Here is a 17,133-nt window from a genome sequence, read left to right on the forward strand (position 1 = left end):
AGCTTGTCTTTAAGACCACGAAAAAGAGGAAAAGAAACAAAACTTAAATATGTACATCTGGTTTAGCCAAGTACTGGATGACCCCTTCCTCCAATCTGAGATGATGGCTCACTGGGGTGCAGGAGTGGTGGATTCCTGGCCTTCTCTTATTCTCCATGACACACATGGATGATATTTCTTCATAGGACATAGTCCCATAAGGACACACAGCAGCCCCTCAGAATCTGGGGCATATATAATAACAACTGTAACTGAAAGCTTTACTGAGTGTTTACTATATATACATCAGCTACAATGCTGCATTTCATATCAATAGATTGTTTAATCCTCACCATCCCTCTTGTGAGACAGGAAACGTTATGGCCACTTTACAGATGTGAACACTGAGGTTCAGAAGGCGAAAAACAAACATCTAGTGAGTGGAAGGACAGCAATTTGAATGTAGGCCCTTCCAACTCCAAAGTGAATGTTTCTGGCCACTCTGCCTATTGCCTCCTCCATCCTTACAGCTGCTAACGAAGTATGGCCAACCTCTCCAATACTGTTTTTCATCTCATCTGGTACCATTGCCCCAATTCTGCGAGCTCAACGTTCATTTTTAAAAGAAAAAGCATCACTTCCTCTCTCAGGATGGATCTGGAGTCCCGGACGTGTACTTCAAAGACACAGGAAGCAACAGGGAAGAGGCAGCCTCCCTCTGCCTCTGCTTACATGAAGGTTTGCCCTCCCTCTGCTTATATGAAGGTTTGTCCTTCATATAAGCCGTGCAGGCATTTCATTTCCTTAGTTCTGCTGTAACAGTTGAGAAATGACCATTGTACTGGCCAAAGTAATTTTAGCCGCTGTAACAAATGACTTCTAAGTTTCAGTGGTTTAACCCTAATGGCATTTACTTTTCAGTTACATAACTGTGGAGCACAGATTTCCAAAAAGCTGAGTGTTTGGGGTTTAAGGAATATCTCTCAGGTGAACGAATTTATACCACACTTTTTCTCAGCCATGAAGGAAAAGGCCTCCAAGGCCTGCTCCCTGCACTCTCCTTTGTGTAACACATGCATATACTGCCACTCAGGGGCCCATGTGCAACACTCTGCCCGGGGCTACTCCCCTGCCTAGGTCACCAAAAAAAAAAAAAACTGCTGGTGCACGAATCAGGGCTCATCTCTCAGCCCTACACCACACGCCTCATCCTTACCCCTTTCTCATTTCCTGTTTCCTGAGAAGCACAGAACTTTAATACTCTCTGATACTACTAATTACAAATAAGAATTAAAATCAGCAATGGCTCATAAGGGTGCAAAAAGTCTATTACAACTCTTCTAAATGCCACTGCTAGTGACAGGCCCCCAAAATTTAATGAGCCCGCAGATGGACTCCTTTGAGAATTCCACCAGGAGCTGAAGAAGTGAGGTATAGTTCAGTGGACACCAGTCCCCAGCTCCTTCTCAAGTAGCTCATAGATCCTGTGGGTCTCCCTTAGGGATTAATTTTGAGTCTAGAAAAGAATGATTTTTGCTCCTATGGCCCAGGGGCAGAACTATCCTTAGGAACCTGCAAATTAGGGGGCCTTAGGCTCTTTTTGAATACATCTGGGTGCCCTGATAGTTAGAATCCATAAACCCTGTCTTGCCCTTCTCCTTCCTGCACCACCTCCAACAAAGATGTCCCTTGGTTCCCCTGTCTGGGTTTGGGGCCTCTCTGTCTCTCCACAACTGCCCTGTGTTCACATCAACCAGACTCACCTGACTATCAATGGCAGGGGGGCCCACACTGGGTGAGGCTCTAGTCTTGGCCTCTCAGATGGCTTTGCATGGAATGGAGCTGCCTGCACCAGGAGAACAGTGGAAAGTTCTCTACCTGGAACCCATGTGTCCTCAGTAAATAACTGCCACTGCCTTCCTGGTTTTCCAATTCCCGGAGGCTCAGTTCTCTTTACTTATTGAGAGCATGAAGGAGAGATGCTTCACAGTCTCCTCTAAGCACAATAAACGTCTCTCTCCTTTGCACTTTTGTAGCACTTTATATGGATGGAAATGCTTACATTTGTGTCTCTCGGTGATTAGTTTACATGTCATCTTTTGTTTATTTTACAGTCTGTAAGTTCTACAAGTGAAAGGACTGTTTCTTATTCTCATCTGTATTCTCTGTAGCTATTATAGCATTTGACCCTCAGAAATGTTACTTAGGGAGTGCAAATTATTTTCGAGAGAACGAGTTAGTGAATAAATAAGAGAGTGAATCAATGAGCAAAGATAAGTGGGGGAAGAGTGAATGAGAAGTAAAGGGGGAGGGAGTGAATGAATGACGATGTGAGTGGCAGAATGATGGCCAATTGCCTTCAGGTTTTCACTCTCCTCTTATTCTATGCAAACAGAACCCTCGTTTTTAGTTGGACACATTGACACCCAACAAAAAGATTACACTTCTAACTATTCCCTGCAATTTGACATGTCCACGTGACTAAGTTTTGTGACTAAACTAAATGTAAGTAGCAGTGTTGCATGAGAATTCAAAGAGAATCCTTAAAAAGGGAATGTGTGCCCTTTCGGCTCTTCCCCTTTTGCACATTTTTGCGGCCTAGAAAATATGCAGTGGTTGGAGCTTAGCAGCCATATCGTATAATGAGGGTACTTCAAGGAACAAAGCCACACTGGGACAGTGAAGCAGAAAGATAGAAGTCTAGGTCTCTTGTTGAACATGGAGCTGCCAAGATATCCCAGACTGCCTTCCTCTAGACTTTTTTGTATATAAGAGAGAGACATAAATTCTCATTTCATTTGTTTTTAATTTATAATTGGTTGTTTTGGTTTTTATTATATGCAGTTGAACCTGATACTAACCAGCTTGCCCAGAATCACAGGTTGGTGCCAGAGCTGGTCTTAGAATCAAGGCCTCATGTTTTTTCCAAAGTCAGTCTCAAGTCACTGTATGAAAGCCTGAAAGTCCACACTCACCCACACCTTGCAGACGCCCTCCAAGTACCAACCCAAAGCCTTAACACAGAAGTACAGAATCTTGATCTTTTAAAAACACAATCAAAATGAGGGATGATCTCTGATCAATATTCAAAACCCACCAGACTGGTGGGAAGCACAGATTCAGCCTCAAATTGAATGCAAGTCCCAGCAGCCCCAGGAAATGTAACCAGGAAAACCTGTCTATGACATCCATCCTGGTGCGCTCACATGTTTGGCAGCTCCTGCATTTCAACACTAAAGCATTTACTCTTATGTAAAGTGGAGCATGTGGGTTAGGGTCTTACCTCCACCAGGGAATGCCAGTGTGCAATGGGCTTCCGAGGATATGACAACATTTCACTCCAGTGGTCTCTGCCCAGCCTCTCAGCCTCGTTGCCTACTTGACACACGCCGATGATCTCATTGTGACCTACACTGTGAAAATGGCCCACAATAGTTTTTTCTTAAAATTTTGGTATGTAAGATCAACAGCTACTCAATTAAACTGATGAAGGAATTGGGGACGTGGTGAGTTTTTTTTTTTTTTTTTCATTTCCTCACTTAAAACTGCAGGCCAAGCATCACAGCCAATAGAACTTGGGATCTAACATATACCCTGGCTGTCCTAACACTGACATGGGTCAACTTGTTTCCAAGAACCTTGTTCGAAGAACCCCATGATTTGTGCTAAGGATGCCACCTCTTGTTCTGGATCTAGGCTGGCCTCCACATAATAAAGAGGAAGCCATCTGAAAAGAGTTTCTTGCAATAATGGCTGCTCTAACTCCCACAAGAGGCAACCAAGCATGGGTGAGGGAGCAGTTTTGTGTCTGGCAGACATGGGTCTTGAGCCCACAAAGTAGAGTAAGTGAAGGAAGCTCATAGATCTTCCTGCTCCCTCTCTTTAGAGAAGACTGTTATTGTCTTATACTCATCCCTCTTTTCTTCTAAGTTCAGCCTCTTTGGCCCACTTAATTTCCCAACTATAGAAAGATACATAGCTCCTTTGACCTTGAGGCTAATATTTCCTTTTTTTTTTTTTTCTTGAAATAGAGTCTCGCTCTGTTGCCCAGGCTGGAGTGCAGTGGCATGATCTCGGCTCACTGCAACCTCCAGCTCCCGGGTTCAAGCAATTTTCCTGCCTCAGCTTCCAAGTAGCTGGGATTACAGGTGCATGCCACTATGCCCGGCCAATTTTTGCATTTTTTAGTTGAGACGGGGTTTCACTATGTTGGCCAGGCTGGTCTCGAACTCCTAACTTCAAATGATCCACCCGCCTCGGCCTCCCAAAGTGCTGGGATTACAGGTGTGAGCCACCGTGCCCGGCCAAGGCTAATATTTCTGAAACTTTCCCTAGGTAGGTCTCTGCCTTGAGCCATTTTTGTTTTCCCTAGCAGTTTTTTAAAAAGTCCCTGGTATAACTGGACAGATATGGCCAATTCTTTAACTCTATAGGATCCAAACTCACATACTTTCTCTTTTTTTTTCCCTCCTGCAAAGACGAGTGATTTTTCTCCTATTTGTGTAATGGAGCATAAAAGTAAGATGAGGGTGGGGAGGTCATGTGAAGGATATTTGAGTCTCTGCTCATTAAAATCAAATGCATGCAGAAGCCCCATGAATTCTGCCATGAATTTTTCCAGGCCAGATTCATGAGTTTACTGAGAATTAAATTAAGGCAGAGCTCACATAATCAGATTTGTCCATGCAGGAAACTTGGCAATAGCTTAAAAATTGCTGGCCTAGGCTTCCACGGTTGGTGGGCAATGTCCCCTACTGGGGCCTGACACTATTGGTGTTGTTTCTTGCCCACAGGAGATGGGACAAGGTCTACTGCTCAGCATGGGTTGTCACACTCATGGGCAGCTGAGCCAATCCACGTGCTCCTTGGGTTGGAAGACTGTCATGCTTCACGCAGGCATCTGCTGGAAAGAGTGTGCAGGTCACTGAAGCTGCCTTCCTGATATTTCAGAGGTATGTGGGAAAATCCTTAGTCACAAATAATATTAGAAGTCAGAATAATTTTTTTTAAATAATGTGCCCAGACCATGTGGGAGGTTTCCAATTAAAGAGAGACTTTGCATTTCAGTCTAATGACTGGTTTAACATGTATAATTCCCTGTTGGTACTTCCTTTGCATATTAAAATGACTGTTTTTCAAATCTGTCCTTTAAATACACAATTGGCTACAATGCAGGCTATAAATATCTCTTCTGTGCTGTATTAATTAAAAAGTCGAGCATCTTATACATTTTAATGTACCTTGTCATCCATACTGATTCTAGCATTTTCAGGAGAACATTTTTGTGTTTGCTTTCAGACTTAAGTGGAAGGAAACAATCTTTATTAAATACTTGCGAGAAGGAAAAAGATTGAAGTTGTGTATTTAGAAATGTTGATGGTCTGGCTAACGTAGTCATTCTGCCATTTTCAGTGGAATCTTTCCAACGAAGGGCAGTGAGGACTGCCTGACAGAAGATAAAACCTGTGGGGCCACAGTTCTTCAAGCTGAGATTCTAGGAGTTATGCAAAGATGAAAAGGGGAAGAGGTGGAGGTTGGGGGAGGATGGAGGAAGAGAAAAAAAATGAGAAAGGGGCAGAAAAGAATGGGAGTGCTGAGAGACACTTTGGTAGTCTGACTCTACAGCATGGTTTAGAGGTGACTCCTGTCAATGTGCTTCCCATGCACTGCTAGTTGACTCATTTCCTGCAGCCTGGAACACCAGCTAAGAATCTGTGGCTGCTGCTCCCCCTCTGCCCTCCCAGCCCTGGACGCACTGAACTTGCACTGGAAAAGAGTTCCAGGTATCTCACCGGTCATAGTCCATGACTGCTATGGACAAGTGGATTTGGTCAATGTTCTCGGGAGGGACATCAAAGACTATGGCTTCATTGTAAACAGGATTCAAGGTGTTCCTCTTGGTGGATGTTTTCCTCTTCTTCAGTCGTCTGCCATCACACATCAGTGAGACTTTCACGTAGGGATCTGGACAGACCATGAGAAGCAGGAGTACTGTGAGGATTAGTGTAGATTTAGGTGGGCAGTTATATCACTGTGGGTTTTCATGAACTATGGTATGTCGAATTCCTTTACCTGCCTGTGGACTGGAGTTGGAGGATTGTCATTAATATGATATCTGGGGAGCAACTAGAGTGAGGATAATTAAGTCACTAATTCAAGATAAAGCACAGGATACTGTCTCCTGAAAATGTGTGAAATTTAAAAATAGTTTGAAAACATCTGTTATGGAATTAGGAGACATTCCAGCTAGAACTCAAGACTGGCCTGGCCAGGATGGGAAGAGAAATGCACCGGCATTTCCAAGGCTGAAAACAGGCCCCCCAACTCTGAGCCACCTCAGGGAATATTTTCAGGATTTTAAGAAAGGGAATTCCTAGACTCTTTTAATTTCTGAATTCCTAGAGGACAGAGAGAACATCTGGGAGTGGAATTCCTTAAGTACAGAGACCCTGAGCCCCTAGAGTGGCCTGCCCTTGGGTTGCAAAGGGAGAAGCAGCTCAGCATATCAGGGAGAGAAAGGCCACAGGCTTCCTTGTGGTGCAACACTGTGATGGGGTGACAAGTGGCAAGGCTGGCCTCTGCTCCAGATAGGGCTCTTCTGGTCCTAACAGCTATCTCACTCTTCTTCTGTTCGATGGGAAGTCCTTGTTCTCTCTTCACCTGCATAACCATGCATTGCTCTGACTCCTATATACAGTCCAGTAGGGACTTAGATGACCAGAGGGACCACAGCTATTTTTTTTTTCTGCTTTAAAAAAAAACACTGGGGTATAGGATGCAGAATATATTGCATATGGTGTTCTTTGATTTCAGAGGATGTAAGCCAGGGTGTATTGGGTGTTTTGTGACCACATTTGGGAAACACCTGCAGAGGTTGCTTGTGAATTTGCAGTTAGCAATGCATATAGAGGCATTTTTTTTCTTGTTAGGGTTCAGAATTTAATGCTTGGTTTAATGGAAAAACTAAAACTCATAGTTCACTTTAATAAGGAAATAGGATTGTTCTCAGCCTTCAGTGAGCCTCGGATGATATTTGAGGAAAGACCAAATTAGATAAGCTTTATCAATGTGTGTAAACAATAGGTCCAATTCAAAATTATGGTGAGGGAGACCCAAGAGAGTACTATTGTCCCTTGTTATCCACAAGGAATTGGTTTCAGGACCCTTCACGGATAGGAAAATCCAAGGATGTTCAAGTCCCTTATATAAAATGGCATCATATTTGCATATAACCTACGCACATTATCCTGTATACTTTAAATTATCTCTAGATTGCTTACAATACCTAATCTGGTATAAATGCTGTGTAAATAGTTGTTATACTGTATTGTTTAAAAAACTGTATTATTTTTATTGTTGTATTTTTTTTCCTGAGTATTTTAAATCCATCATTGGTTGAATCTACAGATGTGGAACTGGTGGATACAGAAGGCTAACTGTATTAATAACAATAACTAACAATATGTAGCACTTAATATATGCTAGCACTGTTCTCATGGCTTTATATTTATTAATTCAGTTTTACAACAGCCCAGTGAGCCAGATACCATAATTACTCTCATCTTACTGATGGGAATCCAAAGCTCAGAGAGGTAAAATGACTTGCTCAAGGTCACACAGGTGTTAGGACTAGGATTAAGCCTAGGCAGTCTGGTTCCATAGTCAACGTGCTTTATTACCTTACTAAAACTTCATAAGGTACTTACTACAGTAGAAGTGCATGAGAAAGTCTGAATTTGAAAATGCCCCACCTGATGCTCCTGTTATGTCCATTGCCTTTAAATTCCTTGCTTTTATAATGGTAATAGTCAGCCTGCCAGCCGTTGGAAGATAGCACAGGGAAAACATCAGCTCTCCCAGATCCACGTTGTCCTGTTGAGAAAGCACAAACTAAAGTATTAGAAAGTGTCTCCAGACTGGTGTGCAAGAGGCTCAGCTTCAGGCCTCACTGAAAGGGAACACACTGCCCCTTTTGCTCAGCTTGTAAATCCCTGGTATCTCTTCCCTTCATGTCAGTCTCAGGGAGAATAATAAATCCCTGCACTTTGGGAGCACCTCACCCTAAGGAGGCATAATCTATCTTTGGATGGCAAAGCTGTAAGCCTGTTCAGGCCTCTGCCACCATGTATCCAGCCACAGGCAGCCCTGTACAGACTCATGTGTCCAGGTAGCCCAGAACATATCCTCCAGTGCAGAGTCCCCCATGTGGCTCCATTCATACCACTACTACAATGCACACAGAGCCTCTAGGTCAAAGCTACACAAAGAGGTGCCCTGCAGTACTGTGGTGCGCCACTCACAGTCCAGGATAGCTCTGCACACAGCCCTATGCAGCATCATGAAGCCTCTCAACAGGTTTCCACACTGCCCCACACACTCCCCTACACAGCCCCCTCAAACTTGCCACCATATCCCTGTATACCCCTGCATACGCCCAACCTCCCACACGCAATCCCCATGCCACAGAGCACAGCGCACACCCTGGTTGCACACAATCTGTGCAGACCAGCACAGGGCTCCACTGGACCCTGGAAACTTACAGCCTGTCGCATAGCTCCAAATAAGGACACTGTGTGAGCCTGAGAGTGGCACCCTGCGAGCCTACACATTCAGAGCCCTGGACACATCCAAGTACTTGCCTAGTCCTGCACTGCCTCCATGCAGGGAGAGAACAGAGACCCAGACTCCCAGGTGGCCCTTGTGCCTCCCTCTCATAGTTCCACTTTGTGGCAGCTCTTTCCTTTTCTTAATGTGCCTCTAAAGACCCCCATTCCCCTCTACTGGGGAAGATATATCAGGCAGTGTGCAGCCATTCAAATAGGTCAGAAGACACAATTCTCTTTTTCCTTTTTAGCTCACGGGGAGTATAACCAGAAAGGAGGGGGAACAAAAGCCATTTCATTTCGTTTCAATTTCTGAGAGATACCTGAGGTTATCGAGCTGAGGTGCCTGTGTCTAATTAATACAGTTTCCTACTGACAATGCTCTGAGGATTCAGGTTCTTGCCCTCAGTGTCCACAGCTTTCCCTCCCCTCCTCAGTTCTCCAAGGATGCTTCTATTTTTAGAAGCACAGATTCAGCTCTGGAAGGTCACCTCGCCCAACCTCCCTTTCTTGATTGCTTCCACAGGAGGATGAGGCAAAGGGATCTATTTGGTCACTAAGGCAGACGGATTACTCTGTCTTCTTGCATCATGCATTGCTTGCCCAGTGTAAATAAATGACCTCTCCTTGTAAGCTTGGCTTTCCTGGTTCCAGAAGCCCTGACCTCAAGAGACCCAGGTGACTGGGCCTTCCCCTTTTGGGAGATATGGGGGCTTGGGGACTAGAATTCTATAGGACTGGAGGTTTTACACACAGCAGACTCTGGCTTGCTCTGCGGTGCTGGGTTCCCTATTGTAGGAGCAGTGTCTGCCCTTACTGAAGAGGGGATTGACCCAGCCTCCTGCTGGTGGCAGAAAGGAAAGAGAGACCACAGCTGTCCCCACACATCACCCTTTTGTTTCCTGACTCCCTGGCCCACTTTGCTCTTCAACTTCTGTTCTTCCTTTAAAAGGCTTTTCACTGCACCTAGCTCTCTCCTCTCCCCTCATCCTTCTCAGAAAATCTTGGTTTGGCAAAGTAAACACAGAATTAACCAAAACTATGCCTATGAAGCTTCATAATCAATTCTTTCAACATACATTTCCTGAGGGCCTGCACTGTGCACACACTTTGTAAGGTTCAGGATGTGAAAATGCATGCCATCTAATCTCTGCCCTCAAGACTGAGGCACATAATTAAATGTGATGTGTCAGATTACTTCCATGCTAGGTATGTTGGTTTATTTGTTTTCCTCCGACATAAGCCCATTCACAAATATTTATACAATATAGCTATTTGCTCATAAGTTAAAAGAGAAAAGTCAAACCTCAGACTTGATGGTATATTCAGAATGTAAACCAAGCAAAAGTCCACATTTGTACTTTAAAAAATAGCAAATTAGCTGGGTGCAGTGGCACATGCCTACAATCCTAGCTACTCTGGAGGCTAAGGCAGGAGGATCACTTGAGCCCAGGAGTACAAGTGCAGTTTAGGCAATCTAGCAAGATGCTGTCTCTTCAAAAAGAAAGAAAGAAAGAAAGAAAGAAAGAAAGAAAGAAAGAAAGAAAGAAAGAAAGAAAGAAAGAAAGAAAGAAAAAGAAAGAAAGAAAGAAAGAAACGAACAAACAAACAACAGGCAGCTAAGTGCCTCTACCATGGAGAAGAACCAAAATAGCAAGTAGATATTCACACTTTGAATAGATCATCTAAGGGAGAACACTGGAATTCAACAAAAAAGTGACAGGAAGCACCAAAAGTAACAAAGGAAAAGGAAGCAATGTAGCCTGCTCAGTGGGGTTTGGCTGGGAGCTGGGAGAAGCTCCCTAACATAGGGAAGGGTTTAAGTGAGAGACCTCTCAGGGTCCACATTTCCACCACATACTATCCTACTCACAGGAGAGCCCCTCGACCCTCACAGTCCTCGAGACTAACAGAGAGAGCTGCCTAGAAATTGCACAGTGGTATTGTTTCAAAGAGAGAGCTCATGGTGTGACCCACAGGCCCGTAAGCCCTGAGCAGCTACAGCACAGTGACATTCTGAAAGCTGAGCCCCTAAAGGACTTGTCTTACCCTGGTTTTGGTGCCATTGATGCTACTACCAGGCCAGGGAGGAGATGAGGCCAGATCCTTTCATGCACCCTAAGGATAAATAACACTGTCACTAGTGCTGCAAGCTGCTGGGGGACTGACGCATGAGCAAATCACATGCTGCACAACTACCTACCTATGCTGCTCCCAATGAGAGTGTCTGTGCCCTCCCCAGTGGCAGCCCTGAACTGAAGCCACCACTGCCCTCATCTGAGCATTCTTCTGACTGCCTGGGGACCACCCTGTTCCTGCCTATCATAGGTATGCCTGAACATATTACCAGGGGGCCTGAGGACAAGTCTCAATTCTGGCAACCTGGTCCTGTCTCCTCAGTACTTGCAAATGCTATCCAGGGGCCTGGCAATCATCCAGCCTAGTCTATCACTGCTGGTACATGTGCACTCTTCCCAGGGTCTGAGGTGGGGGCAACTCAACCCCCTGGTACCACAACAATTGGCACCCACTTGCAAGCACCATGAGACTGGCCCATCCAACACATTACAGCTCAGACCAACTTGGATTTCAGTGAGTGGCCGAATCACTGCTATTGCCATTGCTCACATCAAGCCTGCTCACCTAGAGCAAGAGAACCAGTTTACATGCCAGGCCCACTGCTGCCACTACTAGCATTTCAGCAAGACACCTGGAAGCCCAATAATTGGCCCACTTGGATCCACTAATACCAGAGCCAGCATACATCACTCTGGGGCTCAAAGACAGGCATCTTCAGCCCACTGCTGTACCACTGGGGCCAGAAGACTGGCCTACCTAATAACTTAGTTCCCAGAAAACTTTACCACAGCCTCCACTATCCACGCCCTAAGCTATCAAGGAAATCACAGATACCACTGACGCTATTTATAGCCAAGGAGATCATAGAGACTACGCTATTGCTTGCATCCAAAATGAAACCCAAAATGCCCTACTCAACCAACATCATAGATAATCTTCAGAGAAGAGTCCTCTCTACAAAAGTAAATTTACAAAAATTGGAAGAAGTGATTGTCACACCAGATGTGCAGATATTAACATAATGACACAGGAAACATGAGAAAGCAAGAAAATATGACACCTTCAAAGGAACACAATAATTCTACAGCAACAGATACCAATAAAAAAATCAATGAAATCATGGGTAAACAATTCAAATTACTGCTTTTAAAGAAGCTCAGCAAACAAGATAATTTTGAAAAACAATATAGAAAATTGGAAAAGAATTCATCAGAGAGGTACACATTTTTAAAAGAACCAAACAAATTCTGTAACTGAAGAATTCATTGAATAAAATACAAAATACAGTCAAAACCTCCAACAACAGATTAGATTAAGCAGAATAAAGAATCTCAGAACTTGAAATCTTTTGAAATAATCCAGTCAGACAAAAATAAATAAAAAGAATAAAAAAGAATGAGAAAGGCTTTGTGACATATGGGACAACATAAAGCGACTCAACATTCTAATTATCAGTGCCCCCCTTTTTCGCAACGGGTTTGCCGCCAGAACACAGGTGTCGTGAAAACTACCCCTAAAAGCCAAAATGGGAAAGGAAAAGACTCATATCAACATTGTCGTCATTGGACACGTAGATTCGGGCAAGTCCACCACTACTGGCCATCTGATCTACAAATGCGGTGGCATTGACAAAAGAACCATTGAAAAATTTGGGAAGGAGGCTGCTGAGATGGGAAAGGGCTCCTTCAAGTATGCCTGGGTCTTGGATAAACTGAAAGCTGAGCAGGAACGTGGTATCACCATTGATATCTCCTTGTGGAAATTTGAGACCAGCAAGTATTATGTGACTATCGTTGATGCCCCAGGACACAGAGACTTCATCAAAAACATGATTACAGGGACATCTCAGGCTGACCGTGCTGTCCTGATTGTTGCTGCTGGTGTTGGTGAATTTGAAGCTGGTATCTCCAAGAATGGGCAGACCCGAGAGCATGCTCTTCTGGCTTACACACTGGGTGTGAAACAACTAATTGTTGGTGTTAACAAAATGGATTCCACTAAGCCACCCTACAGCCAGAAGAGATACAAGGAAATTGTTAAGGAAGTCAGCACTTACATTAAGAAAATTGGCTACAACCCCGACACAGTAGCATTTGTGCCAATTTCTGGTTGGAATGGTGACAACATGCTGGAGCCAAGTGCTAACATGCCTTGGTTCAAGGGATGGAAGGTCACCCGTAAGGATGGCAATGCCAGTGGAACCACGCTGCTTGAGGCTCTGGACTGCATCCTACCACCAACTCGTCCAACTGACAAGCCCTTGCGCCTGCCTCTCCAGGATGTCTACAAAATTGGTGGTATTGGTACTGTTCCTGTTGGCCGAGTGGAGACTGGTGTTCTCAAACCCGGTATGGTGATCACCTTTGCTCCAGTCAACGTTACAACTGAAGTAAAATCTGTCAAAATGCACCATGAAGCTTTGAGTGAAGCTCTTCCTGGGGACGATGTGGGCTTCAATGTCAAGAATGTGTCTGTCAAGGATGTTCGTCGTGGCAACGTTGCTGGTGACAGCAAAAACGACCCACCAATGGAAGCAGCTGGCTTCACTGCTCAGGTGATTATCCTGAACCATCCAGGCCAAATAAGCACTGGCTATGCCCCTGTGTTGGATTGCCACACGGCTCACATTGCATGCAAGTTTGCTGAGCTGAAGGAAAAGATTGATCGCCGTTCTGGTAAAAAACTGGAAGATGGCCCTAAATTCTTGAAGTCTGGTGATGCTGCCATTGTTGATATGGTTCCTGGCAAGCCTATGTGTGTTGAGAGCTTCTCAGACTATCCACCTTTGGGTCGCTTTGCTGTTCGTGATATGAGGCAGACAGTTGCGGTGGGTGTCATCAAAGCAGTGGACAAGAAGGCTGCTGGAGCTGGCAAGGTCACCAAGTCTGCCCAGAAAGCTCAGAAGGCTAAATGAATATTATCCCTAATACCTGCCACCCCACTCTTAATCAGTGGTGGAAGAACGGTCTCAGAACTGTTTGTTTCAATTGGCCATTTAAGTTTAGTAGTAAAAGACTGGTTAATGATAACAATGCATCGTAAAACCTTCAGAAGGAAAGGAGAATGTTTTGTGGACCACTTTGGTTTTCTTTTTTGCGTGTGGCAGTTTTAAGTTATTAGTTTTTAAAATCAGTACTTTTTAATGGAAACAACTTGACCAAAAATTTGTTACAAAATTTTGAGACCCATTAAAAAAGTTTAATGAGAAAAAAAAAAAATTATCAGTGCCCCCAAGGGCAAAGAGAGAATGAAAGGGTTAGAAAATCTGTTTAATGAAATAATAGATGAAAACTTCCCCAATCTAGAAAAAGACTTATACAAGGGGCTCAGAGAACCCCACATAAATACAAAGCATGAAGGTCTTCTCTGCAGCATGTTATAGTCAAAATATTTAAAGTCAAAGATAAAGAGGGGATTCCAACAACAGCAAGACAAAAGTGTCTAGTCATCCATAAAGGAAACCCCATCAGGCTCACAAAGTATTTCTCAGCAGAAAAAATACAGGGCAAGAGAGACATATTCAAAGTGCTGAAAGAAAAAAAAAGCCATTTAAGTATACTATCTACCAAAATTATCCTTCACAAAAAAAGTCCTTCCCAGAGAAGAAAATGCTGAGGGAATTTATCACCACTAGACTGGCCCTAGAAGAAATGTCCAAAGAAGTCCTAAACCTGGAATAAAAAAGATAATATTTACCTTCATGAAAACACATCAAAGTATAAAACTCACTGGTAAACCAAACACACAAATGAGGAAGAGAAAGAATTCAAATGGTACAACTACAGAAAACCACCAAACCAAAATGACAAACAATTAGAAAAAAAGAGAGGAATAAAGAACATACAAAACAACCAGAAAACAGTGAAGAACATGACAGGAACAAAGCCTTGCATATTAAAAGCAATCTTGAGGCCGGTTGTGGTGGCTCACACCTGCAGTCCTAGCACTTTGGGAGGCCAAGGCAGGTGAATCACCTGAGGTCAGGAGTTCGAGACCAGCCTGGCCAACATGGTGAAACCCTGTCTTTCCTAAAAATACAAAAATTAGCCAGGCATGGTGCTGGGTGCCTGTATCTCAGCTACTTGAGAGGCTGAGGCAGGAGAATCACTTGAACCTGGGAGGTGGAGGTTGCAGTGAGCTGAGACCATGCCACTGCACTCCAGCCTGGGTGACAAGAGCAAAACTCTGTCTCAAAAAGAAAAAAAAAGAGCTATTGAATGGAAATAGATTAAATTTTCTGTTTAAAATATATAGACTGGCTGAATAAATAAGAAAACATTATCCAACTATATGCTGCCTACAAGAAATACACTTTACCTGTCAAGATTCATATACACCCAAAGTAAAGAGATGGTAAAAAATTCCACTCAAACAGAGACCCAAAGTGGGCAGAAGTAGCTATACTTAGATCAGATCAAACAGACCTTAGGTCAAAAACAGCAAAAATGACAAAGACAAAGAAGGTCATTATATAATGCTAGAGGGATCAATCCAGCAAGAGGATACAACAATTCTGAATATTTATGCATCCAACCCTTGAGTGCCCAGATTCATAAAGCAAATATAACTAGAGCTAAAGAGAGAGATAGACTCCCATAAAATAATATTGGAAAATTCAACGCCCCACTCTCAGCATTAGTCAAATCATCTAGACAAAAAATCAACGACAACAAAAAATTGGATTTAAACTACACTTTAGAAAAAGTGGAACTAATAAACACACACAGAACATTTTATTCAACAACTGTAAAATACACATTCTTCTAAGCACATGAAACATTCTCTAGGATACAGCATATGTTAGGTCACAAAACAATTCTCAACACATTTTTAAAAATCAAAATCATACCAAGTATCTTCAGGTCACAATGGAATAAAACAATAAATCAATACTAGGAGGAATTCTGGGACCTATAGATACATGGAAATTAAAAAACATGCTTCTGAATGACTACTGGGTCAATGAGGAAATTAAGATGAAAAGCAAAACATTTCTTGAAACAAATGTAAATAAGACATGTGCCAAAACCAAAGGGATAGAGCAAAACCAGTGTTAAGAGGAAGTTTGACATAGGCAATAAATGCCTACATCAAAAAAGTAGAATGATTTCAAACAAATAACCCAATGATGCACCTCAAGGAACCACAAAAGCAAGAATAAACCAAAGTCAAAATTAGAAGAAAAGAAATAATAAAGAGCTGAACCAAATGAGAGAGACTAAAAAATACACAGAATAAATGAAATGAAAAGTTGATTCTTCAAAAAAAGACAAGCAAAATTGCTAAACCACTAGCTAGACTAACCAAGAAGATAGAAGACAAAACAAGAAATGAAAAGGGAGATATTACAACTGATACCACAGAAATACAAAAGATCATCACACACGATTATGAATAACTGTACACTAACAAACCAGAAAACCTAGGAGAAATGGATAAATTTCTGGAAATATACAAGCTACCAAGATTGAATAAGGAAAAAATAGAAAACCTAAACAGACCAATAATGAGTAGCAAGATTGAATCAGTAATACAAATTCTCCCAACAAAGAAAACCCAACTAGTGGATGGATTCACAGCAGAAATTTACAAACATATAAAGAAGAACTAATACAAATCCTCCTAAAACTATTTCAAAAAATGACAGTGGAAAGAATTCTCCTCAAGTCGTTATATGAGACCAATATTATCCCAGTGACAAACCTGACAAGGACACAACAAAAAGAAAACTACATAAATCCTCAACAAACTACTAGCAAATCAAATCCAACACACATCAAAAAGATAATATACCATGACCAAATGGGATTTATACCAGGGATGCATGGATGGTTCAACATATGCAAATCAATAAATGTGATACATCACATAAACAAAATCAAGGACAAAAATCATATGATCATCTCAATAGATGCAGAAAAAGCTTTTGATAAAATACACCATCCCTTCATGATAAAAACTCTCAATATACCAAGTGTAGAAGGAACATGCCTCAAAATAATAAAGGTCATCTATGACAAACCCACAGATAACATCATACTGAATGTTAGTATGAATATTACTACTGAAAAGATGAAAGCCTTTCCTCTCAGATCTGTAACTAAACATGAAGGCCCACCTTCACCACACCTATTTAACATAGTACTGAAAGTCTTAGCCAGAGCAATCATGCAAGACAAAGAAATAAAAGGCATCATTCAGAACAAGGATCTCTGAGGAAAAGAAATTTAAAAAATGAAATAATAAAAGGCATCCAAATTGGAAAAGAGGAAGTCAACCGTTTCTTTACTGATGATATGATCTTATAGAAAAATCTAAACTCCACCAAAAAACTCTTAGATATGACAAATTTAGTAAAGTTTCAGAATGCAACTCAACATACAAAAATCAGTGACATTTCTATATACTGATAATGAACTAGCCAAGACAGAAATCAAGAAGGTAATCCAATTTACAACAGATACAAAAAATA

The 17,133-nt window shown here is 42.4% G+C and overlaps 1 protein-coding gene and 1 pseudogene across 4 annotated transcripts in view; one reads left to right on the forward strand and one right to left on the reverse strand.

Annotated features, from left to right (window-relative positions):
* The window catches only part of LOC105488716 (synaptotagmin 9), a 228,638-nt gene that overhangs the window by 47,912 nt on the left and 163,593 nt on the right, over positions 1-17,133 (reverse strand). For 2 of the 3 annotated variants that reach the window (XM_011753039.2, XM_071075148.1), the window contains exons 4-6: positions 7,731-7,851; positions 5,772-5,943; positions 3,263-3,392 (exon numbers count right to left, since the gene is read on the reverse strand). In XM_011753039.2, coding sequence (XP_011751341.2) covers positions 3,263-3,392; positions 5,772-5,943; positions 7,731-7,851 — 423 coding nt within the window. Of the gene's footprint in view, positions 1-3,262; positions 3,393-5,771; positions 5,944-7,730; positions 7,852-17,133 lie in introns of those variants that run through there. The other variant, XM_011753040.2, reaches the window with a different exon arrangement.
* Positions 12,128-13,879, forward strand: LOC105488715 (elongation factor 1-alpha 1 pseudogene; annotated as a pseudogene). The gene has a single exon (XR_011610871.1). The product of XR_011610871.1 is annotated as an elongation factor 1-alpha 1 pseudogene (transcript).

Source organism: Macaca nemestrina, chromosome 12 (genome assembly GCF_043159975.1).
Source record: "Macaca nemestrina isolate mMacNem1 chromosome 12, mMacNem.hap1, whole genome shotgun sequence".
Classification (NCBI taxonomy): domain Eukaryota; kingdom Metazoa; phylum Chordata; class Mammalia; order Primates; family Cercopithecidae; genus Macaca; species Macaca nemestrina.